The sequence below is a fragment of the Mastigoproctus giganteus genome, chromosome 3 (assembly GCF_048544385.1).
Source record: "Mastigoproctus giganteus isolate SK-2022 chromosome 3, ASM4854438v1, whole genome shotgun sequence".
Lineage (NCBI taxonomy): Eukaryota > Metazoa > Arthropoda > Arachnida > Uropygi > Thelyphonidae > Mastigoproctus > Mastigoproctus giganteus.
The window spans coordinates 248043785-248066540 of NC_143577.1; the positions used below are offsets into that span (position 1 = coordinate 248043785).

Genomic DNA, 22756 nt, shown 5'->3' on the forward strand with positions numbered 1-22756 from the left:
GGATCCGAATAGAAAGGATCATCCAACCCGATAATCCGCCATGTCATCGGCCCCGCACGATTTTTCGAAGAACACAGTAAAGATATTACCCATCTTGATTGGCCTCCAAAGTCTCCTGACCTCAATCGAACTGAACTGTGGGAGGTTGGGAACGAGAAGTGAGGTGTATGGGCATGCCACCATCATCTATTTCGAAATTGTGGAAAGCCTTGCAGGCAGCATGGCTGAAGAAACCATCTGGTGGAGTCAATGACTAGGCGAATAGTGGCTGTTATCCGTAGGAACCGGCGCCCTACACGGTATTAGGTTGGTGGTCATAATTCAGTGATCACTAAGTGTATATATATACTGTGTACCAAATATTTCGGAAGGGAAAGTAATTTTATTTTACTTATATAGTGGTCTTAAAACAAACCTTGTTCTTGCAATGAATAAGCAATCAGTTATCGGCAACATCGATTGTATTATTAGTAAATTATTGATTATTATTAAATGTAATATTTACAAAGAAATTAAATCACAAATAATCTTGGAATGAGCTGAAGAAATTAAATAAAATAGTTTTTAATGATCGGATGACAATCTGTGTAATTTGTAATATGGGTCGGTAGATGGCGCCACTAGATAAAGCAATGATAACTGTGTAATTCATAATTGAAACGGAAAGAAGGGAGAAAAAAAAACGAAATAACCAGCATCTAACCTTAGGCACATTTAAATTTATATTTGTAAATATAAATAATTTAAATTTCAGTATTTAAACATACGTTTCTCTCTTTCGCAAGAAAGATATGCATATGAAACATAAAATATGTGTCATATGCATAATGTGAGTTGACCGATCTGTTTGTTTTATTTTTTATTTCTTTATCACCTGTATTCATCAAATCATTGAACTCAATCAGAAAGGCTGCTCTTGTTTTAACCTTGACAATCGGAGTGCAGAATCATTTTGATATATTTTATGAAGGTTTTTAATTTTATAATTTTTTTTAAGATCCCAGTTTCCTGTCAACCCTGTTGAGACTGCGCACAAAGTCAATCAATACTTACCGAGTTTCAGCGTGTTCTCCACGGCCGAACAGAAGCGTTTCCACAATGGAAGATTCAACTTGTAAGCCAGATCGGGCGGAATAATTGTCATCTTGGCAGTTTCGTCGAAGATCTCCCTAACGTAACTCACAAAACTATGCACGTCAGAATGTTGTGTTACTTTGACACAGCCCATTCGTTTGCCAAATACCATCATACCCACAGCTAAAAAAAAGAAAAAATATATATATACATGATGTCAGAGGACGCTTGTTTTCCTTAAATAAATTTTAAAAAATAAATTAATTTAAAAAAATGGAATTCGTTGTGATTAAAGAGACAGTATTCATCTATAATATAGATGTATACTGTCTCTTTAATTGCCCGGCGATTCATGTCAAAATGGCAATGAGCCATCTTCGGAAAGATGCAGACAAACCCAGGAAACAAGTTATACACGCAAACGGTGGGCCCACCAGGGGCCCAACGGCTAAACGGTCAGATGAACAATGGTACACAACACTACACTCTACAGTATCCATACACTTTTAAATATCTGACCTCTACAGTGTCACACGACAATGTATACTACGAGGAGATGGGGGAAACCCCTGGTGCCTTTAGACCCTAAACACGCTATACACTACGCACATGAGTTGCCTGTGAAGTGGCAATCCTCAAAAGAAAACACTTTCAGAAGGCGGTTCCATGGTGGAATGCGGACCTTGAGGCACAAAGGACAACAGTTCACTGAGCAAGGAAAGATTTTCAGAGAGCTTGCGCTCACCTTCCATTGCTCGAGGTAGAGGTGGCCAGGGATAGATACCAGATACCAGATACTCCACAACAACACCATCTCTATTATAAAAAGGCCTCGTGGAGAATTTGGTTTCTACATCCGGAAATATGATCCACGGGGTGTAGTTTTTCGTATAAACTTCCCAGAGGGGAAGTCCTCACCTCAACTAGAAGACCTGATGGAAGCTTTATTTACATCTGGCAGGATTCTGTTACCAATACGCTGGACACTATTTTTCCCAATCACACAACACCATTAACTGAGGAACAGCAATCGATTGTCCTGACAAATGATACTTACACCACTCAGAGTGTGGAGCAGCCATTCACAGACATTGAATTCAATGCTGCGCTGGACAAACCCCAAGAAAATAAGACCCCTGGCAAAGACCTCCTCGAGGTGGATGTTGTGAAGAAATTTGCTGGCCATTATCCAAAATTCCTGCTTGGTACTTACAACAAGTTTCTCGCAGGCGGTACCTTTCCAATTATCTGAAAAGAAGCTATTCTCGAATTTTGATTCTGAAAGCTCCTGGCAAGGTACCTGAAGAACCGAGGTCGCATAGGCCTATAACCCTACTTCCTGTGTTATCCAAACTGGTTGAAAGATTCATCCTCTACCGGCTCTCCAAGTACTATTCAGATGAAAACTTAGCCTTTCTGACCCAATATGGATACAAACCAGGTCTCAGCACAGAAGACGCCTGAAATTAATATCAACCATCACTGATTCCAGGTATTCGCTTGACATCAAGATTGATTTTGCTCGTTGACCGACTATGGTGGCCCAGCATATTAAGGAGGCGCTTGCTAAAATTCCACCTAATTTGTTATAATTGTATCTAAGTTACCGTTTGGTTGTTGTCACTGCCAAGTACCATTCAGTCACTAGAACTGTCACTCGAGGTTATCCCCAGGGCTCAGTCCTTTTTTTTAGTCCATTGTCCTGGACGAGTTTCTTGGAATGGGCCTTGAGTATGTTGAGTCTCTCGCTTTCGCTGATGACCTGGTCTTGGTAGGTAATGCTCACACAAGAGCTGGCCTGGAAACTCATGCTACCAGTGCCCTTTCAAAGCTTTTACTGGGCAGCTACTCTTTGGCTGGTCATCTCCGGCGAGAAAACGAAATCAGTATTGCTTAAAGGAACATTGCAGCTAACTAGAACATCAGTCATTAAAATAGGCAATATTTAAGTAAGGCTTTATCCGGAAGTCAAATATTTGGGAATACTTGTTGATATGAAGCTCACCTTTCACCCTCATCTAAAGTACATGGCCGACAAGATTAAGAAGTACTGCTATGATTAAGATTAAGATTAAGAATACTGCTTTGATTACCTGGATTAGTCGAGTGGACTGGGACATCAAGCGTTGGAGCTTGATGTTAATTTTTAAATCTATTTTCGTCCCCATCGCCTTCTGTGGTGCAGCTGTCTGGTGCACCAAGGCTACACTCTCACGAAATCGCAGCAAACTAACCTCCATCCAAAGAACAATGCTACTTACAGTTACCAGGAGTGCTGCACAATTAACACCCCTGCACTCCAGGTCTTTGCAAGCTACCTTGCACTTGGAAGTCATCCGCAGAGATCTTCCAACGCTTGAAGAGAATTCTAATGACAATATAGCTGATATTACCCTTGACCTCATAAATGATCCAGGGCATGAATAATCATCGAAAAACACCAGAATCTGGCAAGAAAGTTGGGAAAACTCTGATAAGGGTATAATTACCAGGAAATTCATCTCATCAATTGCATTTACTAGTCCTAAGTCCCATGCAGGCCTGGTATTCGCCAGGTCTACAAGCTACTTTTCTCCTTACAGGACATGGGCTTTTCAAGCTCAAACTGACAACGTTGGGAATTGAAAATAAACCTCTATGTACATGTGGAGATGAAGAAAGTTGGAACCACATTATGTACACAGCATAATGAGTACCTCTCACTGCAGGATGAGCGTTGCCACCTTGCCTTTACTGAGTTTGCGTATTCAGTCTTTGAAATTAGAAGAACCAACTGTCAAACAAACCCATAACAGACAGATGACAATCAGAACAACTAAACCCTCCAATGACCTATCACGACTTCCTGATTCCTTCTTATGGAATTACTCTGGCCTTGCAAGAGTAATGCCTTCCATCTTCCTCCCCGCTTTGACTCCTATTCTTTCGACTATCACCCCTGTTCACCTTTTTTCCTTTTATCTTTCTTTACCCCCTCCCTTTTCTTTCCTTTTTTTCTTTTTCACTTGGACTTCGTCCAGGAACCTCAGGCAACCCTGGGAGAGTCCAGCCAGATAATAATGGGCAGCCTGGCTTACCTCCTAGTAGTGATGGTGGGCAACGTAGGGTTCCACTGGGGGGGCCCTGTGGCCCAAGTAGCCAGAGAAACAACAGAACCCAACACAATACTATACACATACAACATGTCACACACACACACACTTCTGACATTTACAGGGTTCTGCATACTTCACAAGAGTACCGATGGCGAAGTTGTGGGAGACCACCAATGGCGCCTTACCCTAAATACTATGCCACTATACTCAAAATATTATGACTACTTACCTAATAGTGAGTATGTCCTCCTCTTACCTCCAATATTATCGCCACACGGTGAAGCATGGACTGTACAAGGCTTCTTAATGCTGCGAGAGATATGTTGCTACCGTGTCGCCAGGATTGCTTTCTGTAGATCTGCGATAATCCCTGGTGGAAAATCCAAACGTGGGAACTGTCGATCCTCGTAATTTTTGAGATGTCCTATGGGGATTCTGGTGAATTCAGCAGCCAAAGTAGAGCACCTGGAAGTCACCTTCGTGTTCGATGAACTCTCGGACAAACTAGCAACGTGGCAGGGTACATTTTCCTGTTGAAACACACTTCTGGGAAGATGCTCACCTTGAAGGGATACACCTGGTTGTTGTAGAGTTTTAAGCGCATTAGCAACTTAGACCATATGCCCCGTATATAATACGTCTGTAAATTATGTATGTTTTGTGGTCGTGCTGTTTGCTGGAAGAAAAACCGGAATAGCTACTTCTAGGCAGGTGATTCTCAAACCGGAGGAAAATTATTAGGGACTGATAATTTTCCTCCGCTTTGAAGAGAATTTTCCTGATGTATAACCCCGGGATGTAGCTCCTTTATTTCTTGTCACGGGCGAACCTATGAAAGTCAGCATCCAGTGACTGGGCATGGATATCTGGAATGGCAAAAACCGATCAGACAAGTATATGAAGACAGTATACTTTTCCCGACAGGTGGCGGTGGCGATTGTTTCTTCTATTTTTCAATCGAACTTTGCAGTCTTCTAGCTAAAGGTTTAATTTATTTTTGTTTACCAATCAAATTTCGTGATTTGTTTCTAGCCTAGTTTTTATTTGGTATCGTAATTAGTTTATTTGAATATTATCTTAAATATGAATTTTAATTTTATTTATTTCATTAAAGTTTCGACGTCTTATCTAACTGGGAAATTTTTAAATTTTAAAAGAAATTTTAATTTGTGAATTTTTGTCAGTAAAACGTCGAATAAAGTTTGTTTGTTTTGGTACCGTAATGGTTCAAATTTACTTTATGGTGCTTACCCATGGATCTTTGAGACAAGGGGTGAAGCTTAGGCTAACTGGTACGCAGTGATTGGACAATCTATTCCTCTGCGTAACTTCGTTTCTCGATTTTAAACCAGTGCCAAGGGATGGAAAATCGGAAAGATCTCCTTTTTTGGCGCTGGCTTAAAATCAGGAATCGATTTCGCCCATCCCTTTGCGGCTCGTTTTAAATCGAGAATAGATCGTCCAATCACTGCGTACAAGTGGGCAGAGCTAGACAGCTCCCTGTCTCAATGGTCCGTGGGCCAGCACCTTAAAATAAGTTTCAACCAAAGTCTGTTCTTATACAATGTAAATAGAATAATTGGAAGAAAGAGAAACTCCAAAATGTTGGTATATCTCAGTCCAGAAAGATCTAAGTTGAACGCTTGCAGCCAGAGGCGTGCTGCCAATTTGTTAACAAGGGACTCGCTCAATAATTTCAGCTGGTCATCTCCGCTTAAAGTATATTAGCATTAGTAGTTGCATTTGATGCAAGAAAACAAGCTTATACAGCATCAGCCAAAAAAAAAAAAGAAACATTTCCCATTTCACCTATCCATTCCCTCAAAAGTTTGTTCAGTTCTTCCTTGAATCTATTTAAACTGTCACCATCCACAACGACAGATGGAAGTTTGTCCAGGAATCTGGCTAAAGGCAAAATTCAGCACATCTATTCTGCAACTGTCTTTCCTCAATTTGAATTCATGCCCCCCTCAAGTGCGTACTCTGAGCAAGAGGAAGAATCCCATCAGCATTGAGCTTGCTCAATCCATTCAAAGCTTTAAACACCTCAATCACATCACCTTACAGGTGCCCAGTCTCCAGACGCTGCAATTTGCAGAACTTAAGCTTGGCAAGAGCATCCCTTTGTTCCTCTCACCAATCTCTTGCCCTTCTCTATGCTCGTTCCAGCAGCCCTACATCCTTCCTAGAAAGACGCCTCCAGACCTGTATGCAATACTTAATGCATGGTATGATCATTGCCTACATATGAATATGCCCCTGTTTAGGTATATTAAAGGAGAATGATGGCTTTGTTAATTTGGAATATTATGCTTTTAGAATTCTGCTGTTTTAAAATTCTCGTGAATCTTCCTCTTTCTCTCTCTCCATACGACTTTTTTGGAGTTATGGCTTTTTAGGCGCCTTTAACATATATGCATGATGCACCATGTCTGTCCGTCGGTCTGCATGTAACAACTCGACTACCACTAGACAGATTTTCATCAAAATTATACATTTGGACCTCTCAAAAAATTTGTCGAGCTGTTCCAAATTTCATTAAAATGGGATTAACAGAAATTGGAGAATTATTATTTCTTTGTCAGTCCGTCCGCATGTAATAACTCGACTCTCAATGAATGGATTTTGATAAAATATTAGATTTCACTCTTTGTCAAATATTCCCTAATATTGCTGAAATCAGACCAATAGGAATCCGGCAATTATTATCTTTAGCTATTAATAAACTATTAATAGTGGCAACTTTATGTAGGAGAAAAAAACTTGCTGTATTTTTATGTAATGAATAAATAAATATTATCCCATATTTAAACACTGACATATAAAGCAATGAATGTTTTTAAAGATTTAGTAAAAATCGGCATTTTTCAAAATCCTTACATTCTACTGACCAGCCGTAGAGTTCTGTTTCCAAGTCTGGTAAGATTCCGTTCTCGTCCACTCTGAGCATCCATCGTTTCAATAGATCGACTGTAATTTCACTGAGAAGATCAGCGTTTTCGCAAACTGGGTTCTCTCTTAAGGCATTTCCTACAATCCTTCTTGTCTCCTTCCACTCCTCGCCATTCCTGTGTAGAAAAAAGTACTTAGTAAAGCTAAGGAGTGCAAAGTCAAGAAATCAAATTGAACTTTCATTTATGGGTACAGTAATATAGAATAGGTTTATAAATTGTAGATTGGAAAGGTAGAAGTGAAAATGAATATTGGTTGGAAATATACACTGCCCTACCATTAATATCAAGACACCTTTTGTTTATAGTTGGTCCATGTCTGACCCAAGCATCACGTGCCAAACTGAACTATAAATTGCTCGTAGGTCTTCGAGAAGACCATAGTAAGATTGCAAATGCAAAATGCAGCGATCGATGGAGTTAACAGACTTCTTCCAGCGCGGAATGACATTGGGTTCCATATACCAATCGGTCTGTACATGGAATTTCAGTGGCAGTGAAGATCCCTATGACCACAAGTGGAAGCGGACTGGTTCTAAAACTGTCATAAAACGACCTAGAACGCCTCTGAAGCTGACAGAACGTCGATCTGCGTTCCGAATGATTCTTTGCAGAGGAACCCTGAAAAGAATCGTCCTTTGGAACTCAAATCGACGTTGTTGGAGCACACGTCGACTCTTAATGAGACGACTGGGACAGGACACAAGTCAGCACCAATACAGTGCAGGCACAGGACACTACCTGATTAATTAATTTAATTATTATTATTTTAGCGATGCCGGGGCATGATCCATATTCATATGTGTGGATTGTGTCTAGAAGTGTCTTCACGGTCCGATCTGCATGTGGCGCGGGCTGGAAAACCGACTAACTCAAGAGGAAAAGAATCCTATTCCCTCCACCTGAGATCAGCTAACTACAGCCTCGATTGAAGAGGCCTTTATAATTCATCTAGTCTTTGACGGGACTCGAACTCCAAACGAGTGACAAGTGATAAAACCACGATACTGTCACGAAGGACACGCTGCCTGCTCTGGGTGGTGTACCACGGTCGTACAGCTGTCCACGCTAATCACCTCCACTAATCTCAGTTTCCTTCCAGCTTGGTGTAAGGCCTGCCATTGTTGTACCTTACACCAACAGAAAGTTGTGCTTTGGAGTGACGAGTCACGGTACATGTCTACCAGGTCTAACAGGCGTGCCTGGATGTGGCGGATGTCCAGAGAAAGCTACCTGCCAGACTGTATCGTCCCGACAATTCAATTTGGCGGAAGAAACGTAATGGCCTGTGGCTGTTTTTCATGATTTGGCCTAGGACCATGGATTGTTTTGGACGAAACCATGAATGCTGAGGTCTATCTAGACGCCTTGGATAATAATGCCGTTATCCAAGTTATGGCAGCACGTCGCTGATAGCCCATACCTGTATCAGCAGAACAACACTCCATGTCACTTCTCACGTTGTGTCATTTGATGACATGAAAAGTCCAGCCTAGAGCCCTGACCTGAAGAGAATCTCTGGGATGAATTGGATCATTGGGTACATGGGAGGAGAGACAACCCAAAAAACAGAGCTGAACTTGTTTTTACTGTACAATGCTTGAAAGACAGCAACTTCATTTGAGGTTGCCACCAACGTCGTTGGAACATTCAAAAATTAGGTGAATTCCTCGAATCACAAAAGGGGCCAAAAAGATCAAATATTTATTTTCCTCACTAATTTATTATTTTACCTGTTTGCGTTTTACCTTTACTTATTAGAGTCCAGCAGAAGCTAGTGGAAAAGAAATGTATAAATAGTAAAATACATAAAATTGCATAAATAATAAAATTCGAATCAAAAATGATTTTATTATTTTTTTATTATTCTCATAAACCAGGATTGGGATCTTGAGATCTTGGTATTAAACCTCTGGGTTGTATTGAAACGTTCAACACTTATCTCCAGTGTTGTGAATCTTGCAACATGGGATTGTTAAATCCCGGACTGGTGCTGTTGCGGTCATGTTCGATGAGTTTGAAAATAAACGGAAGTGGTGTGTTGTAGATGTAACTTCTTCCAACAGATGGTGGAACAGAGATTGTACAGCAGGCTAACAGGCTGCAAATAACAATCATTTTCCTTAGTGGTGTTAACTGAGGACCTTCCGTGTCGCAATTTTACAATGGAGCAATGAACGAATATCAAATTTTGCTTTAAACTGGGAGAATCTGAAAAAGAACCGCATTAAATGTTAAAAACTTTTTATGGTGGTTAAACGTAAAGCAGTACCAGGTCGCTTGAATGGTATAAGCAGCTCAAAGACGGATGTGAGGATGTTCGCGATGACCCAAGAAGTGGGCTTTCGTCAACCTCTCGAAATGAGGACAGAGTTGCAAAAGTTCTGGAAATTGTGGCAAGAGATCGTCGTTTCACCCTCAGAATGATGGTCGATGAATAAGGAAACAATTCATTAAATTCTAGATGAAGATTTAGGAAGGTCTGTGCAAAATTTGTGCCGCACAGCCTGACCGATGAGCAGAAGCAATGAAGAGTGTCATTATCCAAACTTATTAAAGCAATCTTATATTCCTCGACTGTATTGTCACTGTATTCAACAAGTGTTGAAATTTCAATACAACTCAGAGACAAAGTGCCAAAGCATGCAGTGTATTTAAAAATCATCACCAAGGCCCAAAAAAGTTTCGTTTAGAAGTCCAGGATCACGTCGATGCTGATCATGTTTTTTGACAAGGAATTTGTACCTTAAAGGATTGAGAGTCAATGAAGTATTTACGTATATGTGCGGCAAAGATTATTGAAGTGTATTTTCTGGGTGAGGCTGCAATTTTGAAAGAAAGGTAGCTGGTCCTTGTTGCATGACATTGCCCCACTCGTTCCGCACTTATTGTGAAGACATTTCTGACGAAACGTGGCGTTGTACAGATCAACCATCTATCTCAAGTCCCCGATCTAGTACCAGTGGACTCCTTCTTTTCCAAAGTAAAAACTGCGGTCAAAGAAAGAGATTTCAGGATGCTGAGGACATAAAGAGCCGAACTGAACATGATATCTTTGGACGCCTTTGTTGACTCCTTTAAGAAACTTTAATAACAGTGTAAAAAGTGCATTCAATGAGGTGGTGATTATTTTGAATAAAAATGACACCATTTTTGAGCTCCTTCACTTTGTGATCTTTTTATTGCACTAGTCCAGTCCACCCTTTGAGGTTTCGTGGGTTTCTGTTGCACTTTCCCCTAATTTAAAACAAAATTTGATATAAATTCGCTATTCATTAAAATCACATTGCTAATTCAAACTGATTGCAGAGAACCTGCGGGTGATCTATGTTTTATGGCATCTAGACGGACCATGGATACGTTTCGATAAGTGGCAACTCGTTATGACCTTACATTGTCAACGTACAACGTCAGCCCCAGAACTTTTTGATTACATCTCATAACAGCAATCATGGTGGTGTGTCAAAAGCGTATCAGAACTGAGATTTCCAACTGTAATTATTGTACTTAGTTCCTCTTGTTGCGAGAGTATAATTTGAGGAGTTAAGGGAGTCTGATATTAATTATTCTTAATTGCTTTTGCGTTTGATGTATGCTGGTAGCACTATGTCCTTCCAACTGAGCTCGCCACAGGACCAGTAATCATCTGTTAGGGTTTTTTTTGTAGATGAATATGTGTAGAACAAAATTACATTACCACAGTTCAAGAGCTGTGCGAAAGTTGGATGTATTTGATTGCCTTTGGATCCTCAATCCTCAAATCGACCACAGAACACATGCAATTTACAGACATTATAATGATGCAATATGGCCTTAGTTGCTGATGTGCCTAAGATCCCTAAAACAATCAACCACAATCACAGGATTTACATTCGAGAAGTTTAACTGGTTACATTCTACATGATTAACTGCTGGTTTCTATATTCTGCTTTATTTAATTTTCTTGTTTCTATAAATTCAGATAGTTTTTTAAGAAAACATCAGATTCGTTAAGAAAATAGAGCTCAAAAAAGATTCGTTTAAAAAATAGACAACAGATCTCGGTCTCACCAAGTTTTCTCTTCACTTTAACTTCGTTCTTCTCCCTCTCCCCTTGTGGATCCATCGTGTCATTGGCTTCAAAGTTGTCAAAAAATTAAACCTTACTTGTCTGTTGTCAATAACTGAGAGCGCGGCTCGCTGGCAGCCTTTAATATTTTCTTTCTTTCTTTTTTTATAAGAGCTGTCTCGCAATAAAGGGTCATTGCCATCGGTAATGGAATTCTTCCATTTAGAGCCTCAAGCAGCCCATTAAATAGGACATGTTAATGACTGGTATTTGTCACCAAGTGGGCAATCAGTTGTCACGCAATTGCTAAAGAAGACTACACGAGCAAAGTACAGTTTATCCCCCACTTTGACCCCTTATGTTTAGCATATTTCCCAGTAGACATCGTTCTTTTATTAAACGTCAGAGTGAGGATTGCACAACGTCACCAGTGAAAGTCTGCCTGCCTTTAAACTGCATTCTTCATACCAATGACTTTCACTGTTACGAAATCATACAAACTTCCTTTATGATGTATACGTCAATTCTTGTGTCAGGCCATTAGTTTTTGTTATTTTTTGTCTTAAGGACAAACTTTTAGGGTGTTGCTGTTCTAACCTATTACCTTCTCCACCTGTTCCGTCTAGTTAGTTGTTTTTCTCCCAGAGGGTAAGGCTATGGAGCATTACAATTTTTAATCAGTCTGTAAATTGTGTATATTCTATGGCTAGTTTGCTTGTTTTACTGGATGAAAAACTCGAGTTTCTGAGGGAGAAAATCCTGAAATTCTCTACTGAGGCAGGCAAATTCGGCCTCGATGTGTCTGAGTTAGTCGGTCTCAGGCGAGGGTAGCAATATAGCCTTAGTTGCTGATGCTCCTAAACCCTACTACATCAACAACAGTACTTGTTATCCAAAGAATGCATTGAGCATTCAATGCTTGCCTTTATGCCAAAAGAGCATTTGGACATGGCACACTCACCGGCCAAAAAATTATAAAACTTTATAACCTTTCAGTATGTAGTAATCCCACCATTTCTCGAATTACAACCGGTACACGTTGGAATGGATTCCAACCTGATGTCTGAGAGTAGCTCGAGATTTGAAAATTCTTCTATTAGGATATTTTTCAACTGCTGTACTTTGGTCGGCAAAGAGCTGGGAAGCCAAACTACACTTTCTAACATATCACAGACATTGTCAATTGGATTCAGGTCTGGAGAATTAGGCAGCTAAAGTAGACGTTAGAAATATTGGGAATGTTCCTCGAACTATTCAGATACAATTTTTCTACGGAGGATAATTGTGTTGTCTTGATAATTGAATCCATTGCAATCCGTGCAAAAATGAGGGTTAAGTTGGCACTTAACTCCCATTTCAGGGTTAAGTTGGTCCGATACAACAGAAAGATATTCATTGGAGGTAACACGACCTTCTTATGGTGTGAACGGGCCCAGTTCGCACCAATGAACATACCCCATACCATGATACCATCTCCAGCCGCTTGAGTGGTGGACAGCGATTTGAGGTTCATGTCAAATATTGATTATCCGAAATACCCTCAGTCCCAATTCAGTCCTAAGTCAAACACGAATTCTATTGTATTTAATTACAATAACATCTTCTTACTCTTATTTTCTATGATGTACTTTGGCTCTTTATACAGGATTAACCCAGTTGAAATGCAACCAAATTTTTTTAAAAACTTAAAAGAAAGAAACCTATAAAAATTAAAAAAGAAATAATGGCTGTGCACGGCAAAGCAGCAATGGCTGCCAAAATTATTCATAAATTGCGCTGATGTTTAAGGGAGTTAGAAGCAACTTGGAGGATGAAGAGCGGACTCGTGATCCATGAACATCAGTCACTGTTATTGACGTTGCTTAAACTGAACACATCATTAAAGAGAACCATCGCGCAACTGTAAAAGATATTAGCCAATTACTAGACATTTTTTATGGCACAGCTTGGGATATCATCAACCAGGAACTGAGTTTATGTCTCCTTGATATGACACTTTGTAAGAAACCATTTCTTTAAAGAGGTTAAGTTGCCATAACATTTTCTTGTTTTTTTGTTGTTATTGTTGTTTGATGTTGTTATTGTGGATAACTTCTTTTACGATTTGAAAATAAAGCATTTTAGACATTACATTCCAACTTTCTCTCATTAAATAATAACAGAAAGACTTAAACCGTCTAGACAGAATTAATTTTGAAGGGTAGTAAAAATATCAGTTAAATGATAAAGTACTGCGAAACCTGTTCAAGTACCAATTTATCAGAACAACTGGGGTCGGTCGTGACTACATGCTGATATGCTGGGAGACTGCGCTAATCTACAAATGCGTGATTTGAACCTTCAACCAAAGAGTGTATTATGTGAGTTGTGATCTGTTTCTGGATCAATTCACTCTAGACACAAAAACAAAAATTCAATTTTCAAGTACAGAGTAAAAATAGTACTTTTATGCTGCTCTAAGAGACATTATGGTGAAAGCTATGTTGTTTCTCTATTGATTCTTTGGAATTGTGAACCTTAGCATATTAGCACAATTTATTCGGGTGGAAAAGACCTGAGTTCGAGTCCCATCCATTACGTGAGGAATTTTTATGGGCCTTTTTCACAATGTGGCTCAGTTAGGGGTCTCAGGCGAAAGTAACATGGTTTTTCCTCCGGGAAACTCGGGTTTTTTTGTCCAGCAAACATAAAATCGATCACAGAACACACGCAATTTACAAACAATATACACGGAGCCTTAGTCGCTGATGCTCCTAAAACCCTATTACAACAACAACAACGTTCACAGACTGTGGAAAACCTCTGGCACAACCCAAGATCGGATCCTCTATCCCAGACTAAGAGCTTTTTCAACCGACTCAAGGCATCAGCCTTAAAGAGTTCACCGATGCCACCTTGTCTAACGGAAAAGCGCCATACTTTTCCAGACACAGAGTCATTAATTCAAATCCTGATCCAGATAATTGGATGGACCACATTATCAGATTTAAAGCCAACTCTGCTCTTAAAGAACTACCTCTCCAACAGTCTGTGTTTGCTCCTACTAATGACCTCTTCATCGTTTCTATTACCATACATCGTCTTCATCTAGTTCGGCCAGCCGAGATAAGATACCACATTTCATTACAACTCAGTCCTTTCCACTCGAGTATTCCCTGCCCCATGGAATGAATACTCAGTCATCTTACTGCTTAAAGATTTCAGACCACTCAGCAACTTAGCGACTTCAACAGACGGCGGTTACCAGTCTTCGCGAGGCTGGATGGTCGCTTCGTCGTGTAGGAAAATGGGCCGTGACAATATCACAGTGCACAGATGTTGGCAACAGTTGCTGCGGGAAGGTAGGACTGCTCGTTGAATGGGCCTTGGAACACCACGGAGGACTACAGAACTAGAGGATCGTCTTATCCGTCACCTCATCATCCGTCGAACCATTTCACACGGACTAGCAGAGGAGAGCAACCCTGCATACCAACCACAGCACCAATTACCCCTGTCCGCTATGCGTCCTCAACGGCGTTCAGAAAGATGCCGCGCACGGGCCACCTGGGATACAGAATGCCGTCAAATGGTCTTCAGCTGTGAACACTGCTCCTGCTTGGGGCCCGACGATCCCGCATACACGTCTGGCAACTACGTGGTGAACGCTCTAATTCTAGAGCCATTGTTGTATTCCATACTTCACGCCTTGATAGTGCCATGAAATGGGGAACCATTAGTTTTGATAGTTGTCGTTGGTATTCGTCGGTGACAATCTCACTGCTCTCCGCTATGTTGCCGAGATTTTGAAATCCGTCGCTCTTCCTTTTCTGACTGGGGTGCCTTATACCTTATTGAGCTAAACCGCCCGAAAGCATCCGGCAGTAGATTCCCCCGAGTGTCTTTATGGTGTGGAGATACTGTCTTGGCCAGCCAAGTCTCCGAATTTCTCCCCATCGAGCACTTGTGGGTCATGATAGACGTCATCAACAGCACCAACAACAGCCAATACAGAACAAGGACATTCGGCAGGACTGGATGGGAAATACCGCAGAAGGCTATTCGACACCAGTATGACTAATTATCGAGAAGTTTAGCTCAATGTATCTTCAACCGTGGTGATTTACATCATATTGATCTGTCCACTGTAATCATCATTTTGTGTCATTAAATTAGCTCTGCAACTTTTATCATGAGTTACTTAACTTCTTGGCTATCAATACTAAGTATCCTCTATGAATTCCTGGTGTAGGGCCATGCAAAAGTACTTGGGGCTCGGATGCAAAAGGGGGTTAAGGGGCCTCGTGTATTTATGTTGAGACTTTGATGGCTCCTTCGATTGGGGAACCTTAAATCGGGGGTACGGTGCAGCGCATCCAATGCGTCCCCTATTTGCACGGCCCTGTCCTGGTGCTTCAGGGCGTTCGGTTAGGTCCAGTACTCTGGATAAATATTTTCGGTAATGGGAATGTTAAAACTTAAACCGAGGTCAAATATTTGCGTAACTATATTGAGAGTTTTTTTTAATGAAAACCCCAAACGCGAGAGGTATTAGAACCTATAGTACTTAGTACCGTGCTGGGCTGAAGGTTGAAAAGATGAATGAAGATATTCGCTGACTTGAATTTCTGTAGATTGTAATTTTCATGAAATACGTATGAAGGAAGGTTGTTCCCGTGAACGGAAGTTGAATGAATAAATGAGGAAGATGAAAAGTTGGTTCTGTGGGTTTGAAGTTGGACAGTAAAGGGATGTTGACTGGTTGTGGCACGTGTTCGGACTGTTTTTGGAAGAAAGAGAGAGCGGGAATTATAGAAACTAATCCAGCCCATGGAAGCATCAATAGAAACAGCAGAAACAGAACGCCTATGAGACAGGGTGGAGAAACTCTGTTAGAGATGAGCCATTAATTAGCCTAACTGCCCTCTTTTGAATGAATCTAGAAACCTGAGAGAGGTTTTGGGGGACACCGCCCTAGATGTGAGAATAATGTTCCATGGTAGAGCGGATTTGCGATTTGTACAGAGTGAGCAGCTGTTTGGAAGAAAAGTAATGCCGAGAGCGAAAGAGAAAACCAAGTTTTTTAGATGCAGAGGAAGCAATATTTTTAATGTCCTTATGCCAAGAGAGATTGAAGTCGGGATAATCCCCAATAGAGATATATGATGTTGCTTAGAAATCAGAGTGTATCGAAAATAAGCGTATGAGCGGAGGAATCATTTTTGCGAGATATAAGACAAGACTGAGTTTTAGAAGGATTGAAATCAACTAAGTTATCTTTGCCCCACTGGAGAATTAACTGGAATTAAGGAATTGATAGTGGATATTTGAGAAATTGAAGCTGTTTGAACAGGGCAAGGTTTCTCAAACTAGAAGGTGGAATGCAATGTGCTATCATCAGCAAAACTATGGATAGGATTTCCGGTAAATGGAAGAAGGTCATTAATATACAAGAGGAAAAGGGTGGGAAAAAGAACTGAACCTTGGGGAACACCAGCATTAGCGGAGAGGTTAGAAGACAAGAGAGTCGTCTACCATCACCGGCAGTGAGCTGTCATAGAGAAAACTGGATACCCAATTACAAAAAACAGATGGCAAACCATAAGATGGAACCTTATTTAGAAGACGTTTTTGTCAAACACGATCGAAAGCCTTTGAGATGTCAAGAGCAACTGCTTGAGTTTTATCAAACATTTACATTGAATTTGTCCGAAGATGGGTATCATAAGCCAGAATATCACAAGTGGATCGACATTGACGGAATACATACTGGCGATCATTAATCAGATGGAAGGTTTCTAGATCGTTTAAGAGTTGGCGGTTAATTGATTTCTCCATTACTTTAGAAAGTGTAGACGTAAATGCAATGGGACGATAATTGGATGGAAGCGATTTGTCATTCATTATATGAACTTGATGGATATGAGCAAATTTCCAAGCAGAAGGGAAGACGCTTTCTGAATAAGAAAGAGAAAGAAGGGCGACACAGAACAAGAGTAAGTTTAGGAGCACAGATTTTGAGAACAAGTGGAGAAATGCCATCAGGATCTGCACCTTTTTTAGCATCAAGATTCGTCAAAATTCTTCTGACATCCTTTTGACAGAGGACCACAGGAGGCATTGAATGGGGGATACTGGGAATTGTAGGAGGTGGTTTATCAAGATCATCGATACACGAGTTGGAAGGAAAGTAGGATGCTAGCAGTTCAGCTTTATCTTTGGCTGAAGTTGTAATAAAACAATTTGGTTTTTAACAGAGGTGGGAACAGAGATGGTGAAAGTTCGGCTACCATTTTCATCCATTTACTAATGGATGAAAATGGCAGCCGAACTTTTTACCATCAATTAATCAGTCCAGTATGGACTGATTAATAACTGCTTTATATTTGTTGTGAGCTTTGGTGTAGAAAATGATCTTGGAGATTTGGATACAAGCCAATTACGATGTGCAACATTCTTATCTTGAACAGCCATAGCACATTTATTGGAAAACCAGGATTTAGATAAAGGACGAGATTTTAAGGTGGAGTGTGGAATAAAGGATTTCATCCCTGCAAGAATAATTTCACTGACACGATCTGAGCAAACGGTGACATCAGAAGATTTGAAACAGTAATCGAACCAAGGAAAATAAATCTTGCAGATCCTCCCATTTTGCATTATTGTAATGCCAAATAACACGAAGTTGTAAATGGCCACAAGTGAACGGCGAACGGCTCCATTGGAGAAGGATCCTCAGGCACCTCATATCAACACCAAGTTGTGATATGAGGTGCCTAGAAGAGCACTCACCTCGACTGTGTACTTAGAAGGGTTGTTTATGAGAAAAAGATCAAGCATGTTGGTTGCGTGGTAGAATTGTCTGATAAACTGATCGTTAAATGAACAATCTGTTCAAGGTCATTTGTAATTGCAAAAGCCTCAGCATCTCGACAAATTGGGTCCGTGTGACTAGAAAATGGAAACCAGCTGCAATTGTGAACAATAAAATCACCACGGAATATTACCAAGAATTACCAAAAATTACCAAGTTTGAGAATTTAATTGATATGGATAGAGTTGGACGGTGGATTTTATAATCTTGCACTGAATTGTACATATACAGCATCGCTACCATTTGCCTCCTCCCTCACCATTGCGGGTAGAACAGTTGGTATAATCATCGTCTATCCCACAGTAGATGGAAAAGACCTGAATTCGAATCCCGTCAATAACACGAGGAATTTTTTGTGTGTTTTTCACAACATGGCTGAGTTAGCCAGTCTTGTGCGAGGGTATCGTGGTTTTTTCTCTCTGCAACTTGGATTTTTCATCCAGCAAAAACAAAACGACCACCGAACACGCAACGTACATAATACATACGGCCCAATATGGCCTAAATTATTGATGCATCTAAAACAATCAAGCAATCTTGAATAAAACAATAAAACAATCTAGACATCACACCTCGGAAACAATCATAACAATAAGAAAGATTTGAACTCTGGCTCAGTTATTGACAAAACAGACTAGATGCGCCTAGAGTGGAAAGTTGGATAACTTGCCTTCGGGTGATGTGACGGATAATAAATGGGGAAGAACCAAAACTCAAGTGCATTATGACACAGTTAGACACTTTGGGGAGCTTTTTCCCAGTAAATAGTGTTAAGTATTTCAATAATTTGAACATCGTCCAGAGAAACTATGACAAAATATACAGGAAAAAAGTCTTTGACAATGTGTATCGGCAGATTCAAATATGGAATACGAAAAGAAAAACTAAACAACTTCCTTTCAGATGTGAAGAAACATATATGTAACTTACCGAAGTATGTGTAATAACATTGTTTTTGTTACATCTCATATTGTGACACGTCTTCATAACGAGTTGCCTGTTATTACACTACCTCGAATAAGTAAAGCTTCCCCAGTAGAGAACACTAATGTTACTTATTCTCGGCGGATACCACCACCACCACCACTCAGACTGCACAGTTTCGAAGCTGAGAAGCCAACAAGCTTCTCAGAAAACTTATGTACAGAATTACTGCATATTATTCTTTCATTTCTGAGCAAACCATTTATGCTATGCAAAAAACTAAGCTCGTATTCGGAATTAGTGTGCCCAAATCCACAAACACCATGAAATACAGATAAACAGAACTTTTTTGAAAATGTGATACATGGTGCAATCTATTGGATCTCAAATTAATGATTATGCACTGTCTCAAGGTGATGTAACATGTAATGAATACCGGCTGCAGCAGGCAACGTCAATCGTACGTAGGCATAAAAATTTGTTTTCCTGTACAGCTCAGGACAATGATGCACTTAAACATAACCACACATGTTGTTGTCAAACAGCGTGAAGTCATATAAGCTTGTTCACCACGCTACTCTGCAGCACACCCAATTTACGGAAGCGGCCTGTTACTGCTTGCTTCATTTCGCGGACTGACCTGTAGCATATACACTTTTCCTCCAGGTATCCCTCTTCCCAAACGAAACAGTCATACGGGTCGATGACAGTGATGGTTGATGGCCATGAAAACCTTTGTCTGTCTGAACCATCGGTACAAAATCATACATCAGCGTACATAGTTAAATTAAGTCTATACCATTGGTATAGACTTAATTTAATCATCGCTAACGAAAAGTAGACAAATTCTCAATGAACACCGAAGCATTGCATCATTCTTTACTATAGTCCTTTATCATGCTTAGCTTCCTTTTTTCTTTTTAATCTGCGCCTCCTTTTTTTTTTCCCTCTGGTAGTTACCCGTACTTCACCTGATCTCTCTCTCACTCACACATAGGCAGGATTAGACGCAAGTGGAGACCGGGCTAATGTCAATGACCTTAGAAAGTCCTGATCCGCTGATGCCATTGTGAGATAAGTAGTCTTGTATTTGATTAAGATGGCTCTACTTCTATTCTTTTTATCGCTAGTGAGAATTTTATTATCTTCCTATCTCATTTGAGTGCAATGGAACAAATGTACAAAACCCTTTAGGATCATTTAACTGTTCAATAGCACATTTAACCCAAAATGTAAACTTAGAATAAACTCAGACAAATTCATGATCATCATTACCAAATGTTAGATTTAGGCGAAAAGCCTTCCACCTTCATCCTGGGTCTTTAATTTTGATTTTTTCACCTACGACTTTATCAACAAGTCATTCTTTCTACTTTTCCATTTTTAATTAAAAAACACAACCTTTTTTCTTTCCAGCTGCCCTTTTCGAATAATATTCATGCTACCACCTGATCTTCTAAATATTTGACAAGCATCATGATCGATGATTCCCCAAAACTAAGCATGGTCATACAAGAAAAATATATAAAATATTAATCTTATACAAATACAAGAGTATTACGATCACATTAATTCTCTTTTCACTATAATTTTTTAAATATTTAACAGATATAATTATTTATGATTAATACAAAAAATAAACCTCATGATCACCCAAGGGAAAAAAATATAAAATATCGATCCTTCAAAAGTACGAGTAAATAAAAACCGTATAATAAAATATAATATAATCAATTATATTTTAAAATTTAACAGTCATATTTTGAAATTTTAGAAGGCAATTTAAAAAAAAAATGGAAACATAAATTTTATTTATTTTGAAGGGAATATATCAAGCTAAGGGATGTATAATTTTGCGTGATTTGCTATTTCTCATTTTGTTTATCTTATGAATTACGTCATCATTACGTTTATGAGCAAATGCCAAACGATATTTATGTGGAATTGGCTAAGAAACAAATGTGGTTGCGAAAGGGAAAAAACAAATCTTAAGGCAAATAAGACATACAGGAAATGTTTACTCTAAGGGAAAATACCTTGCGAATTAATTCAAAATAAATAAAATACACTACGATGTTACTTACTACTGCAGTAATTGTCTAGTCGCAGAGAATAAATAAGCGAAAGATCTTGTAATGCATTAAATACCTTTAAATATTTCAAAATTTTTATTATTTATTTATTTAATTAATATCAGCTATTAAGGAGGCCATACTGTTCATAAAAATTCAAGTATTTGCTTTGTTTTATCTCTAAAAACAACTGAGGCTGTGCTGTGTCAGTATTGTCTGTAATTTGGGTGTACCATGGTTGTTTTGCTGGATAAAAAACCGCGGTGTTTGGTATTTCTGGTAAACAATGAAGTAATAGATATTATTATATTATGTAGTTAAACTATAATACAGAATACGTACAGTATGATCTATTTATGCTGGACATTTAATTATAATTTATATATCTTTAATATCCCTTTAGGGTCAAATTGAAAATGATTGATCTATTAAGCAAAATAATACTTACATGAAGAAAAGGCCCCTTTCGGTGTTAGTAACATCATTATAGATAATCCATGGCCTAGGTACCATGTGTTTCGGGTATTCACCTTCGTTTTTATACACTTGCTTCATTATCACTGGGTCCGATATAAAAACACCTTCTACTGGTCCAATCTTTTCTCGATATACTGGTCCGAGCCGTTTATGTAACTTATCACAATACTCAAATATCTTAGCTGCTCCCCCACTAAAGATCAAATTCAAAGTGGTCCCAATGAGTGGAAGACCTCTGGGAGATGGCATCTCGTTAAATGGTTTAATTGTGGTAATCGAGGGTATGCTGCCCCCCACCTGACATGCAGTTAGGCTATCTGTCACTGGACATTCGCTAAAGGAATCGGATAAAGCTGAGAGTCCGCTGTTTCTGTAACCTGCAGCAGCTGAGCATGTGAAATCGGTCTTCAAGTCTTGTGTTGATGACTGAAGTCTGTTAGCTTCTAACAGTCCTTTCACTACGTGACGCGATGCTGCCATGGTAACAGGCAGATCGGAATAGCCACTGCATGTGGAGCAGAACTGGTCGGCCGAGAACACCGCATGCTGGTTTTATAGTGTTGCCTCATTCTCTTATAAGTGACGGGGATTTTGCCTCGGGGAGGTGGAACTGACGCTTCCTTGTAAAGACTCAGCTTCAGGTTTCTCTCCCAAAAGTCCGGAAGACAGCAGGATGGGTGCGTATCCCTGTATCGGAGTTGGCAATGTGCAGGAAGAAAACAAATGACTTGGAGGTGTGAACAAAATAACGAATCATGTGGTTGCATTATGTTATTCCAAACAAACCACGGGATGAAGAAAGAGAAAAAGTCTTAGAAACCCACAGGATAAGAAGGGAAAAGAAAATTAATGTAAAATTAATCGCCCAAGAATTGTCCACAAAGGGAAGAGAGGAAGAATTATCCCCCTGCTTTGTCAGCAGGACAATAGAGAGAATCACAAGGGAAATCCACTAACCTAAAAAATTACTCGGTGTTAGGGAGAACGAACCAGGAATATAATCCATCAATCGTGATGCTTTTTGTCCCTTTCTAAAAAGGAACTGATGTTGATCTTTCTAAGAAACTCTGAATTCAAATATCGTCTACTCTTGACATCTAACTCGAAAAACAACACTGATGTAATATTGTTGAGTATGAAAGTTTTAAAAGGAGATCAAGGTTGAATTTCTCAACTGTCACTTACCGAAACTTCCTATTTTTGTTTATTACTTTACAAGGGCGTTTTTTATTTATTTATTTTTTTATTTTTCTTATTTAGTT

The 22756-nt window shown here is 39.5% G+C and overlaps 1 protein-coding gene across 1 annotated transcript in view; it reads right to left on the reverse strand.

The window, feature by feature from the left end:
* LOC150089011 (cytochrome P450 315a1, mitochondrial-like) overlaps nucleotides 1-21983 on the reverse strand; it is a 76215-nt gene extending 54232 nt beyond the window's left edge. The window contains exons 1-3 of the mRNA XM_090370377.1: nucleotides 21466-21983; nucleotides 7050-7237; nucleotides 1054-1257 (exon numbers count right to left, since the gene is read on the reverse strand). Of these exons, the coding sequence (XP_090226503.1) occupies nucleotides 1054-1257; nucleotides 7050-7237; nucleotides 21466-21974 (901 nt within the window). The 5' untranslated portion in view covers nucleotides 21975-21983. The remainder of the gene's footprint in view (nucleotides 1-1053; nucleotides 1258-7049; nucleotides 7238-21465) is intronic.
* Between the last annotated feature and the right edge of the window lie 773 nt (nucleotides 21984-22756).